The 22,002-nt window shown below is 46.5% G+C and overlaps 1 protein-coding gene across 17 annotated transcripts in view; it reads left to right on the top strand.

Annotated features, from left to right (window-relative positions):
* UBR4 (ubiquitin protein ligase E3 component n-recognin 4) overlaps positions 1-22,002 on the top strand; it is a 1,862,787-nt gene that overhangs the window by 1,636,021 nt on the left and 204,764 nt on the right. For all 17 annotated transcript variants that reach the window (XM_069240131.1, XM_069240143.1, XM_069240141.1 and 14 more), the window contains 3 exons: positions 5,587-5,744; positions 15,720-15,829; positions 16,081-16,222. In XM_069240131.1, coding sequence (XP_069096232.1) covers positions 5,587-5,744; positions 15,720-15,829; positions 16,081-16,222 — 410 coding nt within the window. The remainder of the gene's footprint in view (positions 1-5,586; positions 5,745-15,719; positions 15,830-16,080; positions 16,223-22,002) is intronic.

Raw genomic sequence — 22,002 nt, 5'->3', positions numbered from 1 at the left:
TTCAAACTATGGAAAAACTCATGCACACGCTGGGTTTCACTATAAACGTGCCAAAGTCACACCTGACTCCCTCTCAGACGCACCCTTTCATCAAAGCTGTTCTGGACACAATGCAGTTTCGAGCCTATCCTCCCAAAAAGCGAGTTCAGGATATTCAGGCTATGATTCCAGTCTTTCAGCCTCCGTCTTGAGTTTTGGTGAGACTGACTCTGAGGCTGCTGGGCCTCATGGCCTCCTGCATCCTGCTAGTGACACATGCCAGATGGCATATGTGGGCTATGCAGTGGAACTTGAAGTTCCAGTTGGTGCAGCATCAGGAAAATCTCTCCGACGTGGTCCAGATCTCGGAGGGGATTGTGGCAGACCTGTATTGGTGGCTTTTGAATCAGCATTGGTTCAAAGGCAGATCCCGCTGCCTCCCCCAACCAGGTCTATCCATAGTGACGGACGCGTCACTTCTGGGATAGGGCAGCCACATGGGAGAGGCAGAGATCAGAGACCTGTTCTCCGGCGAAGTCTGGGATCCATATCAATCTTCTGGAGCTCTGGGTGGTCAGGCTTGCATTGAAGGCATTTTTCCCCCTTCTCAAAGGGAAAGTAGTGCAAGTGTTCAAGGACAACACTACCACCATGTGGTACTGCAACAAACAAGGCATAGTAGGGTCCTGGACCCTTTGTCAAGTGGTGCTAAGCCTCTGGACATGGCTGGCACATCAGGACATCACCCTGGTGGTTCAACAACTGGCAGGCTTTCTGAACGCCAGAGCACACAAACTCAGCCATTGATGCATAGCCTATAGCGAATGGCGTCTCCATCCGGAGGTGGTGCAAGGTCTCTTTCAGCAGTGGGGAGAGCTTGGTTAGATCTGTTCGCCTCCGCAGAAAACACGCAATGTCAGATGTTTTGCGCATTGGAGTTTCCAAGGTGGCACTCGCTCGGAGATTCTTTTCGTCTCGAGTGGAACTCCAGCCTCCTTTTCGCCTTTACCACTTCTGTACGGAGTCCTCAAGAAGATCAAGAACTGGGCCCAAGTAATCTTGGTGGCTCCGGACTTGGCACGGAGAGTATGGTATCCAGAGCTATTGAGCATGGCCACTGATCCTCCACTCAGACTGCCTGTTCAGGAAGATATTCTGTGGCAGCAGCAGGGGCCAGTTCTTCACCCGAACCAGTCCAATCTCCGCCTTCATGCATGGAGATTGAGCGGCGGCATTTGACGGCTTTTGACCTTCCACCTGAAGTCTGTGATGTATTCTTGGCAGCCAGACTTCCATCCACCAAAATGGTATACCCCTGTTGTTGGCATAAAATTGTAGCATGGTGTACCAACAAATCTGTTGATCCCCTCTCTGCTCCTCTTTTTGAGGTTCTTTTGTTCATTCTTTCTTTGGCCCAGCAGGGCTCTGCTTTGGACTCTCTTAAGGGCTATTTATCGGCTATCTCAGCCTTTTAGGTTGCCTGATCAGCCTTCACTCTTTGTCTCCTATTGTTAGTAGACTCCTTAAGGGCATCACCCATTTGTTTCCTCCCACTCCGTTGATCATTTTCAGTGGGCCCTCAGTCTTGTCCTTACTTAATGTGTACTCCCTTTGAGCCGATCCACAATTGTCCCTTCGCTCCTTACTTTCAAAACAGTTTTTCTTGTTGCCATCACTTCTGCTCGCAGGGTGATTGAGCTTCAGGCTACATCTTCTAAGCCCCCATTTTTGTCTGTGTACCCTGACAAGGTGGTGTTACGCACTAAGGCCTTCCAAAAGTCATTAAACCTTTTCATGTAGGCCAGTCCGTCACTTTGCCTACTTTTTACTCACCTCCACATCCTTCTCACGAAGAGAAGAGACTGCACCTCCTGGATCTAAAAAGAGCATTGACATTCTGTCTCAATCGTACTGAAGATTTCTGGGTGGACGATCAACTCTTTGTTGGATATAGGCCCTAAGAAAGGGAAGGCAGTGCAAAAACATACCATCTCGAGATGGGTACTGCTTTACATCAAAATGTGCTACGCTTTGGCCAAGAAGCAACCCTCTGAGGGCTTGCACGATGATTCCACCAGAGCAGCTGCTGCTTCCACAGCGTTTACACGCAGAGTTCCTGTCCTGGATATCTGCCAGGCAGCAACGTGGGCATCCCTGCACACGTTTACTAAACATTACTGCCTAGACAGTCGGTTCCGTAGGGACGGCTACTTTAGTCATTCAGTCCTGCAGGACTTTCCACTTGGTTCGCAGCCCCCCTCCGTGGATGGCATTGCTTGGGTATTTATTCTAAGGTTATGAATCTGCAACTAGAAGTCTCTATCAGATGTACAAGTTACTTACCTTTGGTAACAATGTATCTGGTAGAGACATATTCTAGTTGCAGATTCCTTACTGATCTACCCATCCTCCCCGCTTGCTAACTAATTTCTAGGGACAGGGATTCCCCATTCAGGGCCTCAGCTCTGGTGCACCGATTTCAGAGTTCTTCACAGCTCTGTGCTTTGGCGTGGAACGTTGTGAAAAGAAACTGATGTCACTGCATTGAGGCAGCATCTATGTACTACTCCCAACGTCATCACAGCGACTACACCCAAACGATGCCCGCTGAGTAGACCGACGCCACCTTCCGACGCACAAGGGTATTGCTCGAAGAAAAAATCTCCAGATCCAGTCATAATTCATTACTTTACTTTATTCGGTACAGAAAGACCATAAAAGACATCAAATAAATAAAACATACAAATTTCTCAATCATTAATTTCTAAAAACGTTATTAATACATTTTCCAAATACCATGAGCAGCATGTATGAAATTTAACACAGCCTGAATTATGTCCATATTTCCCAGATCGTGTAAGTGGGAATAAGCAAGCTGGCTAGTTCTAATACTATTAGACAAAAATAACGGGCGTAAAAACCTTTTTCTTGGAACAACATATAAAGTGCAAAAAAGCATAAAATGTAGTGTACTCTGAGGTGTCTTTCCATCGCAGTGACAAGGAGGGAGGATCTTGAACCAGGTTCCACATACTGGAAATGCTACCAAGTAATGTAAAATATTTAAACGTAGCCTCGTGAGTAAAAACCTTTGTCGCTCATGAGTAATAATGGTCAGATACAGCTTTGGTTGAAATTGCTGTCTCTCATACCTCGTCCATAATCTCATTACACCAGATGCTGACTCCATGGCCTGATTTTTCTGCCAGATTATGTCTTTAACCTTCTTAATGTCCTGTCTTGTTAGGGTGTCTGGTTTAAGAAAAAATTCCCCAATCCTAATGATAGAAGAGAAAGATAGACATATCTAAGCCACGGTATATCCAGAGATCGTGACAAGAGGAGACAATCCTGTATCACCTTTCTACATAAAAGCGCTTCTGGCTTAGTCCAGATTTTAACCCACAATATTACAGGATGAAGTTTTATATAGCTAGATATGTATCTCAAGCCTACCTCTTTGTGACAGAACTTTACTGGTGTAGATTGAGGGACTGCTAATAACCTTCTTAAAAATGTATTTTCTATAGTCTGAAGTCCTGTACATTCTGCATACCCACAAACCCCGGCTCCAAATGTCGCAATAGAGAGACACTTAAAGGAGAAGACAGTCATCATTTCCTTAACAGGTTTATGTCTGAGTCTTTTCGCGAACCTAAAAACTGCTTCAATGGCTTTTTGGAATTGTATTGAGCGTATATTAACTAAAAATTTGCAATTAAAATCCATCAATGGGGTCCCTCAGATCCGTAAAATGTGGGACCTTGAGTATCGCATGCCCGTCTAAAACAAAAAAAATTGTTTTTGCTAATTTGGGTACGGTCTTCATCACAAATGGCTTAGTTCCGTTTATTTTAAGACTAAGGTTCCCCATAAAGGTATTAAAAGCATTTAATAAAATCTGGAGGCCATTTGCTGTCCTTGAAATGAGTACAGCATCGTCCGCATAAAAAAGTACAGGGATTGGAGAATTATTGATGACTGGGGAATCCTTCCCTGATTCACAAAGAAATGTCTCTAGCCCGTTTATATACAAGAGAAAAAGAAAAGGGGCAAGGACATATCCCTGTCTAACCCCCTTTAGTGAGGGAAATTTATCTGTCATACATCCCTCCTGAGAATAACGGACCCGAGCCTCTGTACAGGCATGAAGTTTACTAAGTAATATGACTATATCTTATCCACGCCCATATCCAGCATTACCATCCACAATTTCTCCCTATTAACTGTATCAAAGGCACAGGACAGATCCATGAATGCTAGATGTATGCAACCCCTTTTAACTTTAGTATATTTCTGGATTATGAGAGTCAAGTTAAGAGTTTGTTCCACTGTGCCGACACCTGGGCGAAAGCCAAATTGTATTTCTGAGAGAGAGTGAGATTCATTCGCCCATTCTTCTAGCTTATTTAGGATCACTCGACCTAAAATTTTGACTGAACTATCCAATAAAGAAATCAGGCGATAACACAAAGGATCAGCCCTGTCTCCCTTCTTAAAAATCGGGACGATGATCACCTCTTTCCAAGAATCTACTAGAGGGCCTGCCACAGCTGATTTCAGAACATTAGTAAGCAGATCCAGTCTGACGCCTGGGGGAAAATTTGAAAGTAAAGCATCTGCAGCTAGAATATACCTCTATCAGATACATCGTTACTGAAGGTAAGTAACTTGTACGATAGAAGTAGCATAGTGTGCTTGATTAAATGTAATCAAAACCCGAGCCGCCTTTATTTCCGACTGTGCATGTCTTCTGGTGCTCACAGTATGCTTTTTTCCGTGTCCATCTATTATGATCAAGTTGCACAATAATTGTTGAGTAGTTTGCAACAGAGTTAGTTTTCCACCAATGATGTTCCAACGATGAACATATAAATTGAGTGAAGCTTAAGTAATTGGAATCCTGAGGGAAAGGATGGAGAGGTGGTATGGTACAATTTCAGACCTACTCTTTATTTCTGCCTACTGCAGGTGTTTGTCTGCTGGTGCGCCTAATGGAGTAGCCTGCCCTTGCACTGTGTAGGATTGACTGGCTATACGCTCTGTAGAATAGCCAGACTGAACGCTCTATAAAGTATCCTGCCTGTACTATATTGCAGCCTTTCTGTGAGTCTACACATCATCTACTCAGTGTGCCATAGAGAACAGCCTGCCTTTGTGACTTTTGGAGGAGTCGTGCTATTCAGAGAGCAACCTCCCTGTGTACACTGTAGAGCTTGGTATCCTACATTTATAAAGGAGCTCATCCTTACACCACAGTAAGGAGTATTCTTTGTAGTGAACACTGTTCACTAACCTTTCAGCAGCTATTGACTACAAATAACTTGACGGCATTATCCTGCCCTAGAGCATGTATTTCTTTTTAATTATACTCCAAAGGTACTGATTGTTGTACCAGTGTGATCCAGGCTTCTGGGACATCCCAGGTTAAATTGAGAAACCACTAACATCACTTACTTGTCAAATTTACTTTGACATATACAAAGTTTTTTTTCCTGTTAGTGTTCATTCTGATTCCTCAACAATGCCTTCTTGTGTCCACTTAGGGCGTAATGGCCTGATATACTTTAACTATTGAAATAGTTCTTTACCTTGTCTATTTTTCAGTTACTGATACAAGTATGAAGTCTCTCAGTCGTGCTGAACTCCGTCATGCATACTTGCAGGAGAAATATTTTTGGAAATGGAAACAATTTCTGAGCAGAAAAGGAAAGAGAAGTTCCCCTCTTGAACTCAAATTGGGGCACAACAACTGGCTTCGACAGGTAAGTGTATTCTACTTCATGGAAATATGGCAAGGTTATGGTGGAAAATATCTGTAAAGAGCCACCAATTTATATTCATTTAGTCACTGCCATGGACCACATGATCAAACTCCCCAGAAGAGAGAGTAAGAAGAAATGCTAAATAGGACCAGTGACATAGTTGTAAATCCCTTGTCAGGAACTCAGACTCTAGACCTTCACAAACACCCCCTGCATCTCATGGCTCCAGTTTGCCTTCATAACCTATGAATTTACAAAGATACTAGAGTGGGGCACTTTTTTTAATATTGCAGGTAACTGATTCTGACACAATACTGCCCCAAAGATGGACGTTGGGGAGGAGCACAGCTTCTTTCAGTGAGCTACTTTTGACTTTCTTTCGAAGTGAAAATCTTGATTAATTTTAAACACTTAATACATCTGCTTGCTCCAAGTGGGCAAGTGAGGTCAGTCTGACACTGGAAACGGCTCAATCTGTATCACACCCTGCGTAAGATTTACTGAAGTCAGTTTATCTCATTCGCAATAACATATTCCTCTTTCCCTTATAAACAAACGAGGCCAGGTCAGAAATGGTTATTTAGAACAAAATATAAAGTGAGCTTTCCACCTATAATCTGATGTTTTGATTTAATTGGGCCTCTATTAACAAAAGATTTTATAAATGTAGCCATGTGGGAAGCAGATCTGATAGAGACTTGTAGTTACAGATTCCTTACCTTTGAATTTCCCCTCAGACGCTGACTGGATCTGGAGAAATTTCTCAGCAGTACCCCTGTGTGCCGTTAGGTTCTGTCTGTCTGTTGATGGGTCTGTATATACTACACCAAAATGAGGTATAGAGTCCAGTGGATCCCCAAAGGCTTAACAGAAGCTAAAGTAGATAATATGAATGCACTCTGTAGGAAAATGCCACTGTTGGCATGGTCACATTCCACTTTTTGCATAGTGTTGATGCCTGCTTTGATTGAAAGTGTGCTGGGACCCCGCCAACCAGACCCCCAGCACCTGTGTTCTTTCCCTAAAACTGTACTTTGGTTTCCACAATTGGCACAACCCTGACACCAGGAAAGTCCTTTGTAAAAGGTTCCCCTGGTACCAAGGGCCCTGTGGCCAGGGAAGGTCCCTAAGGGCTGCAGCATGTATTATGCACCCCTCAGGGATCCCTCAGTCAGTGCATGCACACTGCTTTGCAGCTTGTGTGTGCTGGTGGGGAGAAAAGACAAAGTCAACATGGCACTCCCCTCAGAGTGCCATGCCTACAACCCACAGGTGAGGGCATAGCTGCATGAGCACAATGCCCCCACAGTTTCTAAGTCAATTCTTAGACATTGTAAGTGCAGGGTAGCCATACTGAGTATATGGTCTGGGAGTTTGTCATTACGAACTCCACAGCAGCATAATGGCTACACTGAATATTGAGAAGTTTGGTATCAAACATCTCAGCACAATAAACCCACACTGATGCCAGTGTGGGATTTATTGAGAAATGCACATAGATGGCATCTAAGAGATGGCCCCTGTATTTTAGCCCAACTACTAGTACAAGGCTGACCGGTCTGTGCCAACCAGCCACTTCCAGACGAGTTTCTGACCACATGGGGTGAGTGGCTTTGTGCCCTCTGTGGTCAGAAACAGCCTGTCCTGAGTGGAGGTGCTTTTCACTTCCCCCTTCAGGAACTGTAACACCTGGCGGTGAGCCTTAAAGGCTCAAGCCTGGTGTTACAATGCCCCAGGACACTCCAGCTAGTGGAGATCCCCGCCCCCCGGGTGAGCCCCCACTTTTTGCAAGTCCGGAGGGATAATGAGAAAAACTAGGAGTCACCCCCTCAGCCAGGTCCACCCCTAAGGTGGCCAGAGGTGAAGTGACCCCCTCCTTGAGAAATCCTCCATCATGCTTTGGAGGGTTAGAACCAATAGGGATAGGGATGTGCTCCCCTCCCCAGTGGGAGTGGGCACAAGAAGGGTGTAGCTGCCCTCTAACTCACCCCTAAATTTAGTATTTAGGGGCGACCCTGAACCCAGCTCTTCAAATTCCTGATTACCTCACAAGAAGGACTGCTGAGCTGAAAACCCCGCATAGAAGAAAAGGAGATGACAACTGACTTACCCTAGCCCTTCCGGCCTGTATCCTATTTAAAAAACCCTGCAACCGAAAAGCGACGCGTTCTACAGGACCAGTGACCCCTGAAAAGCCTCCAGGGGACTGCCTGCATCACGAGGACCAAGAACTCCAATGGGCAGCAGCTCTGTCCAACCATAAGTAAAGACATCCATCTTTAAAGGGACTCCCCACCTCACTCCAGAAGAGTGAGTCCCCGCTACTATGCACCCAACGCCCCCGGCCCGTGTCCAGAGAAACCAACTATCCAGAGAGGACCCCCAGGCGACTCAGACGTGTCCACCCGGGGCTGAGCTCTCAGCACCCCCCACAACGACGCCTGCAGAGGGAATCCCGAGGACCCCCCTTGACCACGACTGCCCAGGACGAAGATATCCGACACCTGGAGAAGCACTGCACCCGCAGCCCCCAGACCTGTGAGAAACCGACCACTGGTGCAGCAACGACCAGCAGGCGGCCCTCAACCTTGCCCAGTGGGTGGGTTTCCCTAGAGGCCCCCCTGTGCCCTGCCTGCAGTGCCTAAGTGACCCCCAGATCCCTCCATAGAGTTCTATTGAGAACCCAACGCCCTGTTGGCACACTGGACCCGGCTGCCCCCGTGTTGCTGAGGGTGTGGTTTCTGTGCCTACTTGGGGCCCCTCCAGTACTCTTCCAAACCCCCCTGGTCTGCCCTCCGACAACGCGGGTACTTACCTGCAAGCAGACTGGAACCGTACCCCATGTCTCCATAGGTGCCCACTGTATTTTGGCTCCTGTTTGACCTCTGCACCTGACCGGCCCTGTGTTGCTGGTGCTGGGTGTTTGGGGTTGCCTTGAACTCCTAATCGGTGGGCTACCTATTCCCCGGAGATTGAACCCGTAAGTGTGGTACTTACCTCTGAAATTGTACTGTACTTACCTCCCCCAGGAACTGTTGAAAATTGCAGTGTCCACTTTTAACATAGCTTTTTTCCATTTTAATGAAAACTGTGTACAATATTGAATCTATTCAAAGTCTCAACTGTTACTATGCAAAGTACCTTTCATTGAATGTACTTAGCTGCTAAATGAATCTTGTGGTTCTAAAAATAAATTAACAAAAGAATATTTTTCTATTTAAAAACCTCTTGGCCTGGAGTTAAGTCATTAACTGTGTGTTCTCATTTATTACCTGTGTGTGTACAACAAATGCTTAACACGAATATAAGCCTAACTGCTCTACCACAAATAAAGCATTAGTATTATCTATTATTGTCTCTATCAAGCTTCTTGGGGAACCCCTGGACTCTATGCACACTATCTCATTTTGATATAGTATATACAGAACCACCTTCCTGCACCCTCTTTTAGTTGAGTAGTTAGGCTTATCAGAGGGTAGTGCATTTGTTGTACACAGTCAAGAAATGAAGCACACACTCAATGACTAACTCCAGGCCAATGTTGTTATATATTAATTTGTTACTTTATTTCTAGAAACAAAAGGATCTTTGTTGCAGGTAAGTCAAGTTGTAAGTTTGCATCAAGCCTATATATCAAATGTACTTTGTTTAGGTTTTGCAGATAAAACAGTTTACAAGTAAGTACCACTTTGCAGTTTCAAAAGTAGACACAGTACAATTTCTCATAGGAACCAATGCAGTTCTTGGGTAGGAAAGTGTTAACACAGTGGAGGAAAGTAGCCTCTTTCTATCTTGGTTTCCCCCACTTTTGGCCTGTTTTTCAGTGTGTTTGACTGTGTTCACTGGGATCCTGCTAACCGGGCCCCCGGTGATTATGCTCCCTCCTCCCAAATTTGGTTGCTGCTAACCTTTTCTCCCCCCGCTGGCCTACCGGTGCCCCCGTGTAAGTCCCTAGTATATGGTACTTGGGTACCTAGGGCATTGGGGTTCCACGTGATCCCTGTGGGCTGCAGCAGTTAATCTGCCACCCATAGGGAGCCCATGCAAAAGGTTCTGCAGGCCTGCCATTGCAGTTGGCATGAACCGGCTGCACACAGTTTCACTACAGGTCACTGCACCAGGTCACTGTAAGTTACCCCTATGGTATGCCCTCTCAGCCCAGAGGGCAGGGTGCAGGTACCTGTGTGTGAGGGGACCCCTGAACTAGCAGAGGTGTCTCCACAAATTCCAGCCCCATTTTACTGGACTTCGTTCGTGTTAGGACGCCATTTTATATGTGTACCGGACATAGGTCATTACAGTGTCTAGCTACATAATGGTAACTCCTAACCTGGGCATGGTTGGTGTCAAATAGGTCGTAATCATACCCCAATACTATTGCAAGTATTGGAAGTATGATTCCATGCACTCTGGGGGCTCCTTAGAGGACCCCCAGCAAAGCTACCACCTGTCTTAAAGGGTTTTCCCGGGCAGCCCAGCTGCTGCCACCCCTCAGACCGGTTTCTGCCCCCCTGCTTCTTGTTCAGGAAGCCCAGGAAGACAGAACAAATTATTTCCTTAGGGAGAGGGAGGTAACACCCTCTCCTTTTGGAAATAGGTGTGACTGGCTTGGGAGGAGTAGCCTCCCAAAGCCACTGGTTTTGCTTTGAAGGGCACATTTGGTGCCCTCTGTGCATAAAGCAGTCCACACTGGTTCAGGGACCCCAAGTCCCTGCTCGGGCACGAAACGGGAAAGTGGAGTGACCACTCCCCTGTCCATCACCACCCCAGGGGTGGTGCCCAGAGCTCCTCCAATGGGTCCCTGGGTTCTGCCATCTTGATTCCAAGGTTGGCAGGGAACTCTGGGGACATCTGAGTGGCCAAGCCAGGCAGGTGATGTCAGAGGCACCCTCTGATAGGTAGTTACCTAGTTAGGTGACCGAGACCCCTTTTTGGGCTATATAGGGTCTTCCTCTGGCGTGGGTCCTCTGAATCGGTTTGCAAGATTTCAGCAGGACTCCTCTGCAACCTCTGCTTCGACTTCTGGCCTTTGGTTCCTTGCAGGCTGTTGTGGGTGTCTTCTTTTTCTTCTTTTCATCCTTTGGGGTGGTTTTGGGGGAATCCAGTGTTTTACTCCTGTATTCCTCGTCGCTGGGGGATAATGCATTACTTACCTGTGTGGTTTGCTAGTACTCCCAGCTCCCCTCTACACGATTTACTTACTCTGGTGGGGGCCCTGTGTTCGCATTCCACTTTCCTAGTATATGGTTTGGGCTCCCCCTATGGTTACTATTGCTTATTGCTATTTTACACTGTTTTCTAACCTTTACTGTTTATCAGTGTGTGTGTGGAAATGTAGGAAGTTGGCCCTGTATATACTATCTCAAAGTAAGGGATAGTGTGCACAGAGTCCAAGGGTTCCCCTTAGAGGTAAAATAGTGGCAAAATTAGATAATTCCAATGCTCTATTTTATGGTAATGTGGTCGAAGAGTAGGCTTATCAGATGGTAGTGTTAAGCTTTTGTTGTACACACACAGGCAATATTGAGGAACATACACTCAAAGACTTAACTCCAGGTCAATAGTTTGTATATAGAAAAATATATTTTCTTAATTTATTTTAGAACCACAAGATTCAAGATTGGAAGTAAATACATAAACTGCAAGGTGCTCCACACAGGTAAGTAAGGAACTTTGAATTAGAGCAGTAACATACACAGTTTTAGTTAAAATGGCAATAAGCTATTTTAAAAGTGGAGACACTGCAAAAATCAACAGTTCCTGGGGGAGGTAAGAAAGGTTAGGTTTCTGAGGTAAGTAAGACACTTACAAGTTCAGTTTCCTAGGCATAGGCAACCCACTGTTGGGGGTTCAAAGCAACCCCAAAGTCACCGCACCAGAAACACAGGGCCGGTCAGGTGCATAGATCAAATGAGGGCCCAAAACACACAGGTGCCTATGGAGAACAGCGGTGCTCCAGTTCCAATCTGCCAACAGATAAATACCTGCGTCTTGGGAGGGCAGACCAGGGGGGTTTTGTAGAGCTCTAGGGGGGGACACAAGTAGGCACACAAAACACACCCTCAGCGGCACAGGGGCAGCCGGGTGCAGTGTGCTTAGCAGGCGTCGGGTTTTCAATAGGAATCAATGGAGGGACCAGAGGATCACTCTAGCGGTGCAGGCACGGCACAGGGGGGATTCTCGGGCCAGCCACCAACTGGGCTTGGAAGAGGGTCGCCTGATGGTCACTCCTGCACTGGAGTTCGGTTCCTTCTGGTCCTGGGGGCTACGGGTGCAGTGGTTGGTCCAGGCGTCGGGTTCTTTGTTCCAGGCAGTCGCGGTCAGGGGGAGCCTCTGGATCCTCTCTGCATGTGTCGCTGTGGGGCTCCAGGGGGGTCGTCTCAGGTTACTCATGAGGTCGTAGTCGCCTGGGAGTCCTCCCTGCAATGTTGGTTCTCTGGAGCTCGAGCCAGGGGCGTCTGGTGCAGTGTGTGAAGTCTCACGCTTCCAGCGGGAAGAGTGAAGTCTAAGAAAGTTGCAAAGTTGTTGCTGTTTTTGAACAGTGCTGCTGTTCTTTGGAGTTTCTTGGTCCTTTGGGTTCAGGGCAGTCCTCTGAGGCTTCAGAGGTTGCGGTTCCGTATCGGATGCGTCGCTCTGCAGGTTCTTTGAGTCTGGAGACAGGCCGGTAGGGCTGGGGCCAAGTCAGTTGTCATCCCCGTCGTCTCTGCAGGGCTTTCAGGTCAGCAGTCCTTCTTGTTGTAGGTTGCAGGAATCTGATTTCCTGGGTTCTGGGTCGCCCCTAAATACTATATTTAGGGGTGTGTTTAGGTCAGGAGGGCAGTAGCCAACGGCTACTGTCCTGGAGGGTGGCTACACCCTCTTTGTGCCTCCTCCCTGAGGGGAGGGGGGCACTTCCCTAATCCTATTGGGAGAATCCTCCAAAACCAAGATGGAGGATTTCTAAAGGCAGGGGTTACCTCAGCTCAGCACACCTTAAGGGCTGTCCTGACTGGTGGGTGGTTCCTCCTTGTTTTTCCTCATCATCTCCTCCAGCCTTGCCGCCAAAAGGGGAGGCAGTGGCTGGAATGGCGGGCATCTCCACTAGCTGGAATGCCCTGGGGTGCTGTAACAAAAGGCATGAGCCTTTGAGGCTCACCACCAGGTGTTAGTTCCTGCAGGGGGAGGTGAGAAGCACCTCCACCCAGTACAGGCATTGTTCCTGGCCACAGAGTGCACAAAGGCACTCACCCCATGTGGCCAGAAACCCATCTGTATGTGCCAGGCTGGCAGAAACTGGTCAGAGAGGACCCACAGGCGACTCCAATGGTCTGGACACCCTGAGATGACCTCTCTGAACCCCCACAGCGATGCCTGCAGAAAGAATCCAGAGGTCCCCCTGACCGCGACTGCCCAGTAACAAAGAACCCAACGCCTGGAAGAAGCACTGCACCCGCACCCCCCAGGTCCGAGAGAAACCAACTACCGGTGCAGGAGTGACTAGCAGGTGGCCCTCATCCTTGCCCAGTTGGTGGCTGGCCTGAGTAGCCCCTCTGTGCCCTGCCTGCATCGCCAGAGTGACCCCCGGGTCTCTCCATTGATTTAAACCTAAAACCCGACACCTACTTTGCACACTGCACCCGGCCGCCCCTGTGCCGCTGAGGGTGTATTTTGTGTGCCTGTTGGTACCTTCCCCCCACCCCAAAAAGTGCTCTACAAAAACCCCCCTGGTCTGCTTCCCGAGGACGCAGGTACTTACCTGCTAGCAGACTGGAACCGAAGCACCTCTATTCTCTACTATAGGAGCCTATGCTATTTGGGCCCTACTTTGACCTCTGCAGCTGACCGGCCCCGTGTTGCTGGTGCTGGGTGTTTGAGGTTGCCTTGAACTTCCAACGGTGGGCTGCCTATGCCCCGGAGACTGAACTTGTAAGTGCTTTATTTACCTCATAAACTAACTAACTTGTACTTACCTCCCCCAGGAACTGTTGATTTTTGCACGGTGTCCACTTAAAATAGGTTATTGCCATTTTTGCCAAAACTGTGTACATTACTATTTTTATTCAAAGTGCCAATGCCAAGTACCTTACAATTTATATACTTACTTGAATTCTGAATCTTGTGGTTCTAAAATAAATTAAGAAAATAATATTTTTCTATATAAAAACCTATTGGCCTGGAGTTAAGTCTTTGAGTGTGTGTACAACAAATGCTTAACACTACCCTCTGATAGGCCTACTGCTCGACCACACTACCACAAAATAGAGCATTAGTATTATCTAATTTTGCCACTATCAACCTCTAAGGGGAACCCTTGGACTCTGTGCACACTATCTTTCACTATGTATAGAACCAACATCCTACACTTTGGCAAAGAAGCAACCCCCTGAGGGCTTGTATGCTTATTCCACCAGAACTGCTGCATCCACAGCGTTAGCATGTGGAGTTCCTGTCCTGGATATCTGCCAGGCAGCAACGTGGGCATCCTTGCACATGTTTTCTAATCATTACTGCCTGGACAGTGTGGTCCGTAGGGACGGCTACTTTGGCCGTTCAGTCCTGCAGGACTTTCTAGTATGATCTTGTTTCACAGCCCACCTACGTGGATGGCATGACTTTGGTATTGATTCTAGGGTAAGGAATCTGCAACTAGAAGTCTCCATCAGATGTACACGTTACTTACCTTTGGTAACGAAATGTCTGGTAGAGACCTATTCTAGTTGCAGATTCCTTACCGCCCCACCCATCCTTCCCACTTGCGAACTGATTTCTATGGACAGGGCTTCACCATTCAGGAACTTAGCTCTGGCACACCAATTTCAGTTTTCTTCGCAGCTCTGCACTTTGGCGTGGACAGTCGTGAAAATAAACTGACGTCACTGCGCTGAGGCAGCTTCTATGTACCATTCCCAACGTCATTACAGCTACTAGGATGCCAACAACGCCTACGGAGTTGACTGATGCTACCAAACGACGTGCAAGGGTATTGTTCGAAGAAAATTCTCTGGATCCAGGCTGGCGCCTGGGGGAAATTCAAAGGTAAGTAATCTGCAGTTAGAATATGTCTGTACCAGATATCTCGTTACCAAAGGTAAGTAACTTGTAAAACAGTTATTGTCAGTTTTAGGAAACACTCTGCAGCCATTATGGATTAATATTGCTAACCGAAGTCTGTGGCTCCGAGGTACCCAACCTTAGAACTCAGTGGCTCAGTCTGTTAATAAATAGATTTCTGAACACAAATACGAGATGGAACAAATTGAAAAGAGGTCCTTGGTCAGAATATACAGTGTTTAGGATTGAAGGAATGAGTTTTAATAACAGAGGAATAGTAAAACTACAGAAACAGTACTCAGAAAAGTTAGGGCTAGATTGTAAAGAATATCAAGTGGGTAAAGTGTGACAGAATAGAGAGGGGAGATAAATTACACTTAACTAAGCAGGGGGAAAACAAGACGGTTATAGGAAGCTAGGGAAGTCTGATTTGCAGCTGGAACAAGGATTAGAAGTATGCAGGTAGAACACTGGAATACTGGACAAGGAACGTGCAATATTCACAAGAATAGCAGAAAAACACTACGACCTACAAATCTCCCTAAATTAAGAAATAGAAGTAACTATTGCTCTAAAATGGGGTCCAGTAGCACAAGTACCAGTGCAGAGAAAAGGAAAACTACAGCATCAGAACAGGACTCAGGGCAGAAGCAACCATAGCAGCAAAATAGAAACTTAAAATCACCAAACCTCAAATCTGTTAATTACAATGGAACAACAAATTAGCTTGAGCAGAGAGGAGTAGGCTAGGTTTGAACAGTCTGTAGGATCACTATTTAGAAAACAATGAACACTGAACTCCCAGAGATTATAAATCTAGCAATTCCCGGGGAGGAGCGCAAGTATTTGACATGGGGTAGCCCCACATAAAACTTTCATTTCCATCTGTTCCGTGTTCTTGAAGGTATTTGCAACCGGTGACTTTATGATGATTTTGTTCTGTAGGTGCTTTTTACACCAGCAACCCAAGCAGCCCGGCAGGCAGCATGTACCATTGTGGAAGCGATGGCAACCATTCAGAGTCGGAAACAGCAGGTCTTAGACCTTCTTACCAGGTGTGTATGTCAAATCGCCTCATGGTCCTCAGTTCCTTATACGTGTTATTACAGGGAAATCCAGACACTGAGCATGCTACTTGATCTTGGAGTGTTTTTTCTGTGTCTGTATCTTACTGTAATGGTGGAATTGCTGACTTGATTCATGAGCTAATTTAAGGGTTTTGGTCAGGTGAGGTGTGTGTTTTTTTTTTTCTTTTTTTTTTTTTCTAAAGAATTGTTTGTGAATCTTGATCTTTTTCTTTCCCCAGTTATTTGGATGAGCTCAGTATTGCTGGGGAATGCGCTGCTGAGTACTTAGCACTCTACCAGAAGCTCATAAAGCCAGCTGACTGGAAAGTGTACCTGGCAGCTCGTGGCGTCCTGCCATATGTTGGAAACCTTATCACCAAGGTATGATGCGGAGTATGTCTTTCATTTATGTTGTTTTGTTGAGAATTTCATACATGACTCTTACGCATTAGATGTTCACCATACCCATTGCTGACATCCATCCCCTCACTGGCTTATTGAATCAATGCATACAAATCTAGGAAAGATTCCCATGCTGGGGGAAGTCTTACTAAGATATGTACATAGGTGATAGGGGGAATGTTAGTTCATTTCTCATCAATGTTTAAAATGTTTATACATCATTGACATCAGAGGTTAAGCCTGTAAGAAATAATCCCCGAAAAGATCTGATTCTTCGGACTGCAAACAAGTCCGCTGAAAATTGCAGGGAAAGACACTCTGAGTGAAGATTACATCTGGATAGTCTGTTCAAGGTTTCCAAAACCTTTTGGGTGATTTTGGTGCCTTGGTTTTGATGAATATCTCCCAAATGTTGATTGAGCCAGTGAGGCAGAGAATGTACTGCCTAAAAAATAATCTGATGGTTTGCTTTGGTTTCGCAGAATGCAATTGGCCTGGGTAACTCAGAAAAATCAGAAATGCCAGTGCAGCAATGGCATATTTCTGTTGGAGAGATGTCATTCTAAAAAGTTAGTGTATGAGACATTGATTCATCTGAATTCTGAGCAACAAAAAATCTAATTCTTTCTGAAGAACATCCTGTCCAGCCAATCGTCTGCGTAGCTGTGACTTAGATCGTGAAGGCAGTTTGGCAGACAATTGCAGATGTGGCTTAGCATACCTCTAGGACGTGTAAATTAACTCCTGTGGGTCTTTTTTTTTTTTTCAGCACATCCATCTGAGAGTTACATTCCAAAGGCATTATTTTCTGTATTGACACTCTTTTGTGACTGTTCCTACAGAGAACAAATCCGAAAGGTTAGACTCTACTTAAAAATGATTTTTCATTTTGAGAGTATGGCATTCAGGTATAGCACTATGACTTCCCTCATGACAGAGTCCTTCTACTTCCTATTGGCTGTTTCTATACTTCCTTTGAGCTCCTTTTTAAGGTCTACCGGAGACTGGTTGATGTTGCTAAGCACACTGTTGAAATAGGCCACAATATTGTTATTTCTGTGGTGCAGTCAGTCGAGTCTAAGGCAGTTTTTCACATACCTACTTCAATTAGGTCTACTAACTTTGCTCTGTGTCAAGCACAGATATTGGATATGCCTTTTGTTCATGTCAGTTTGGCAAAAAGATTAACTATTCAGTGCAAAAAGTTAAATAGACAAAATCTGCTTCTTGTGCTTTGCTTTTGATTTGGCATCTCTAGACCATAAGTGCAAGGAACAGTGACGGAGTTTGATCTTCTTGAGAAGGACCCCATGACGCCACCTCAGTGTGGTGAGCCTTGCAGAGACGAAGGATCCAGCTGTGGAAGACCATAGACTCCCACTTTTTCGATTTCTATAATCAAATTATTTTTCATATAAATTCTTGATTAAGAAATTGTGTGACACTGGTTTATGGGTCTTCTCTAATCATTTTGTCAGAAATGTAAAGAGATCACCTTGGAGCGGTGGGACCATCAGATTGTCCAAAGGAGTTTGCTTTTCCATGTCTGGTATATTGCCACCTTTTCTAGAACTAGCTGTACCAAGTCTTCTTGACCATATCAAAGTCCCATCGTCGCAGCTTCTTAGTGCCAAGCAATCCATTCCCACTTGCCCAGGTACAGTAGCACGACCTGTTTGAGCCAGTGTAGTCCTTGTAGGCCAAACCTAAATTAATGCCATGGGATTTGTGCATCTAGAAGCCAGGCTTGGCAACATGCCTTTTAAAAGGCAGCATATTTTTGGGAAGAAGCGAACAGTGCCATAGGAAGGTTTAAAAGGACAGGGCTGAAAACCACACTCAAAAATGGCAGTTCGAGAATTTTAAAGGTTTCACAGATACAGCTGGCTGCTAAGGAGACTCAGTAATGACAGCCTCTGCCTGAACAATATATATAATTCCACAGTAATGGGAGAGCAAGCATATGCTGACACTGCTTGCCTTCTCAAGCCTATTACCGAAAACAATTTTAATAGCTTGATCCACCAGTCCCTCTATAGGGCCACTGAGAGACAACTGTTGGCCTCCTTGGTGAAATGGAGTGAATTAGCTTGAATCAGAAGGTCATGTAAAATGTGCTTGGGGTATTTACTCGCTCCCTTTAGGATAGTGACCCAGCCTTCTCTGCCATTGCTGCCAGCCACAACAAATATTGACCAATGAAGTTGAAACACTTCCCCAGAAAGTCACAGACCACTGCCTTCTTTAAAGAGTTGGAAGAATTATGCTATATGAGATGTTTTAGAACTCTTTGGAATGGACGTTAACTCCTGATCCCCTGTTTTTAAACCGGTATTGGATAAAACAGAAATATAAAATCGTTACCTTTTAGCAGATTCTTTAGGTATTTAAAGGTCAGGAGTTGATGGTATCTCTGAATTTTCTGGAAGTCTGTTTGAGGCATATATGGCTGTTGATATGAATGCTCTGCATACTCCTGCAGTCTGTTGTTGGGTCTGGGTGTGTGCAGGTTATTTTTCTTCAAAGAAAGTCTTTTGAGTAGCAAGATAAAGTGACAAATCCTTCTCGGTGATACTGCACATGGGCATCAACTCCATTGTTAGATTGGTTTCTCTCTGCTGTCTGGTTCAGACATGTGGGCTTCCGCTCCAAGTTGAGACCGTCGTCGGATCCCTCTTTTAGTTCTATTATGTCTACCATCTGTATTGTTATTGATCGCATTTCCTCCTCTCTGCTCGTCGAGCTCAAACCACCCATGGACTCTGCGCAACTTCATCACAGCCCAGAGAGGGCCTCGCTCTTCAGGGCTGTAGGAAAGTAGACTTTTTCTAGCTTGGTTACCCCCACTTTTGGCCTGTTTGTCAGTGTGTTTGACTATGTTCACTGGGATCCTACTAACCAGTACCCCAGTGACATTGCTCTCTCCCCTAATTTGGTTGCTGGTAACTTCTTATCCCAATAATTGGCATACTGGTGCCCCTGTGTAAGTCCCTAGTATATGGTACCTAGGTACCCAGGGAATTGGGGCTCCAGGGATCCCTATGGGCTGCAGCACTTATTCTGCCACCTATAGGGAGCCCATGCAAAGGGTTCTGCAGGCCTGCCATTGCAGCCTGCCTGAAATGGGTGCATGCACCTCTTTTTACTACAGGTCACTACACGTCACCCCTATGGTAGGCCCTCTCAGCCCAGGGTGCAGGTGCCTGTCTGAGGGCACCCCTGCACTAGCAGAGATGCCCCCACGAACTCCAGCCCCATTTTACTGGACTTTGTGAGTGTGAGGACACCGTTTTATATGTGTACTGGACATAGGTCACTACCTGTGTCCAGCTACATAATGGTAACTCTGAACCTGGGCTTGTTTGGTATCAAACATGTTGTAAACATACCCCAATACTGTTGCATGTATTGGAAGTATGATTCCATGCACTCTGGGGGCTCCTTAGAGGACCTCCAGCATTGGTACCACCAGTCTTACAGGGTTTGCTGGGCAGCCCAGTTGCTGCCACCTCTCGCAGGTGTCTGCCCTCCTGCTGCTTGATCTGATCAAGCCCAGGAAGGCAAAACTAAGATTTTCCTTTGGGAGAGGGAGTTAACACCCTCTCCCTTTGTAAATAGGTGGGACTGGCTTGCAGGAGGTAGCCTCCCCAAGCTACTGGTTTGCTTTGAAGGGCATATTTGGTGCCCTCCATGCATAAACCAGTCCACACCTGCTCTAACATGAAATTGGACAGTGGAAAGAGAAGTGACCAACCCCCTGTCCATCAACACCCCAGGGGTGGTGCCCAGAGCTCCTCCAGAGGGTCCCTGGATTCTGCCATCTTGATTCTAAGGTTGGAAGGGAACTCTGGGAGCATCTGCTTTGCCAGGCCAGGCAGGTGAAGTCAGAGCCCCCTCCTGATATGTGCTTACCTGGTAAGGTGACCTATCCCCTTTCAGGGCTAATTAAGGTCTCTCTCTTGGGTGGGTCCTCAGATTCGGCTTGCAAGATTCCAGCAGGACTCTTCTGCAACCTCTGCTTTGACTTCTGGCCCCCGGGACCGCGACTGGAACCTCCAGGATCCGACAAGGTGGTCCAAGAAAAAAGGACTCTTCAGCAACATTGTTTCCATGGCTCCTGTCAACTTTGCAATAGTTCCCTCGCCATGCATCCTCAGAAGACCAACTCTTCAGCCTGCACAACAACAAGAACAAATCTCCCTTGGAGTGAAGGAGTCACTCCCCTGCAACGACAAGCATCTTCAACATGCGACGACCAGCTGCGTGGATCCCCTCTCCTGCTGAGCTGCGTGGAGCCTTCATCACAGGTGGTGGTCTGGAGTAGTCCTCTTGGTCCTCTCTGCCAGCTTTTCGACTTTGGTGGAGGTAAGCCTTTGCCTTTCCATGCAAGACCCCCCCCCCCCCCATGCACAGCGTCTCTTACAGCTGCCAAGGCTTGTCTACATCTCCTCCAAGGAATCTTCAGGTGACGTGTTGCTCCAGCCCCCAGCACTCCATCCTGCAAAGTACAGCCTCCTGCGTGGTTCTCCTGCGACGTGGGATCCTCTTTAGTAGTGATGCATGGGCTCCTTCAGCGACTCCTGTGTCTCCGTCCTGTGGGACTCCTGTGGGTGCTGCCTCTGCTCCTGTGGACTCACTGCAACGCTGAGGGTCCCCTGTGACTTCCCTTCCTGGGTTGAGACCGCCTGGGCCTTGCTTGTCCCCTGCAGCACCTCTTTTCTACTTAACACGAGTTTGCCTTTGCCGAGGCTTGTTGGTGGAAATCCTGCATCAACACCCGTCTGCTATCTTCCTTCTGGCGTGAGACAGCTTCTGCATCCATCTGGAACTCTTCTCTGGCTGCTGGGCTGCAGTGCTGACCTGTTATTCAGTACCGTCAACCAACTCCTGGATCCACAGTTGAGTGGGTAGTACCTCCTACTCCTGGACTCCACTGTGACTCTTGGACTTGGTCCCCTCTCCACAGGTCTTCTTCCTTCAGGAACCTACCACTGGTTTTCTTGCAATTTTCTCTGGGTGTCTTTCTTCTTTTCCTCATTTTGGGTGTTTTGGGTGAAAATCCAGTGTTTTACTCTTGCATTCCTGGTTGCTGGGGCATACTGTGTTACTTGCCTCTGTGGTTTTCTAGTACACTCAGCTCCCCTCTACACATCCCACTTACCTAGGTGGGGGTACCTTGTTCACTTTCCATTTTTTTCGTTAATGGTTTGTGCTTCCCGTAGGGTCACTATTGGTTATTACTGTTTGCACTGTTTTCTATTTTTTTCTGTGCCTATTTCTTATTGCTAGTGTATATATTTAGTGTATTACTTACCTCCTAAGGGTGGGTCGGCTGTCTAGTATTTTGTGGTGGTTTGTGCCAAAAATAAAGTACCTTTATTTTTGTACAACTGGGTGTTTTCTTTCATGTGTGTAAGTGCAACGTGACTACAGTGGTATTGTATGAGCTTTGCATGTCTCCTAGATAAGCCTTGGCTGCTTATCCACAGCTAACTGTAGAGCCTGGCTTCTAGACACTACCTACACTTCACTAAGAGGGGATACCTGGACCTGGTATAAGGTGTAGGTGCCATAGGTACTCTCCACACACCAGGCCAGCTTCTTACTAGGGCCTACGTGGTCCCCTCATAGTTTCATTGGAAACCTAACTCCCTGTTTGCACCCTGTACCCGGCCGCCCCAGTGCTGCTGATGGTGTGGGACTTGTTCCTACTTGGGCCCCCTCCAGTGCTCCTCTAATCCCTCCTGGTCTTCCCGCCA

Source organism: Pleurodeles waltl, chromosome 6 (assembly GCF_031143425.1).
Source record: "Pleurodeles waltl isolate 20211129_DDA chromosome 6, aPleWal1.hap1.20221129, whole genome shotgun sequence".
In the NCBI taxonomy this organism is placed as follows: domain Eukaryota; kingdom Metazoa; phylum Chordata; class Amphibia; order Caudata; family Salamandridae; genus Pleurodeles; species Pleurodeles waltl.
Note: the sequence above shows the minus strand (reverse complement) of the source record. Positions and strands in the feature narration are given on the sequence as shown.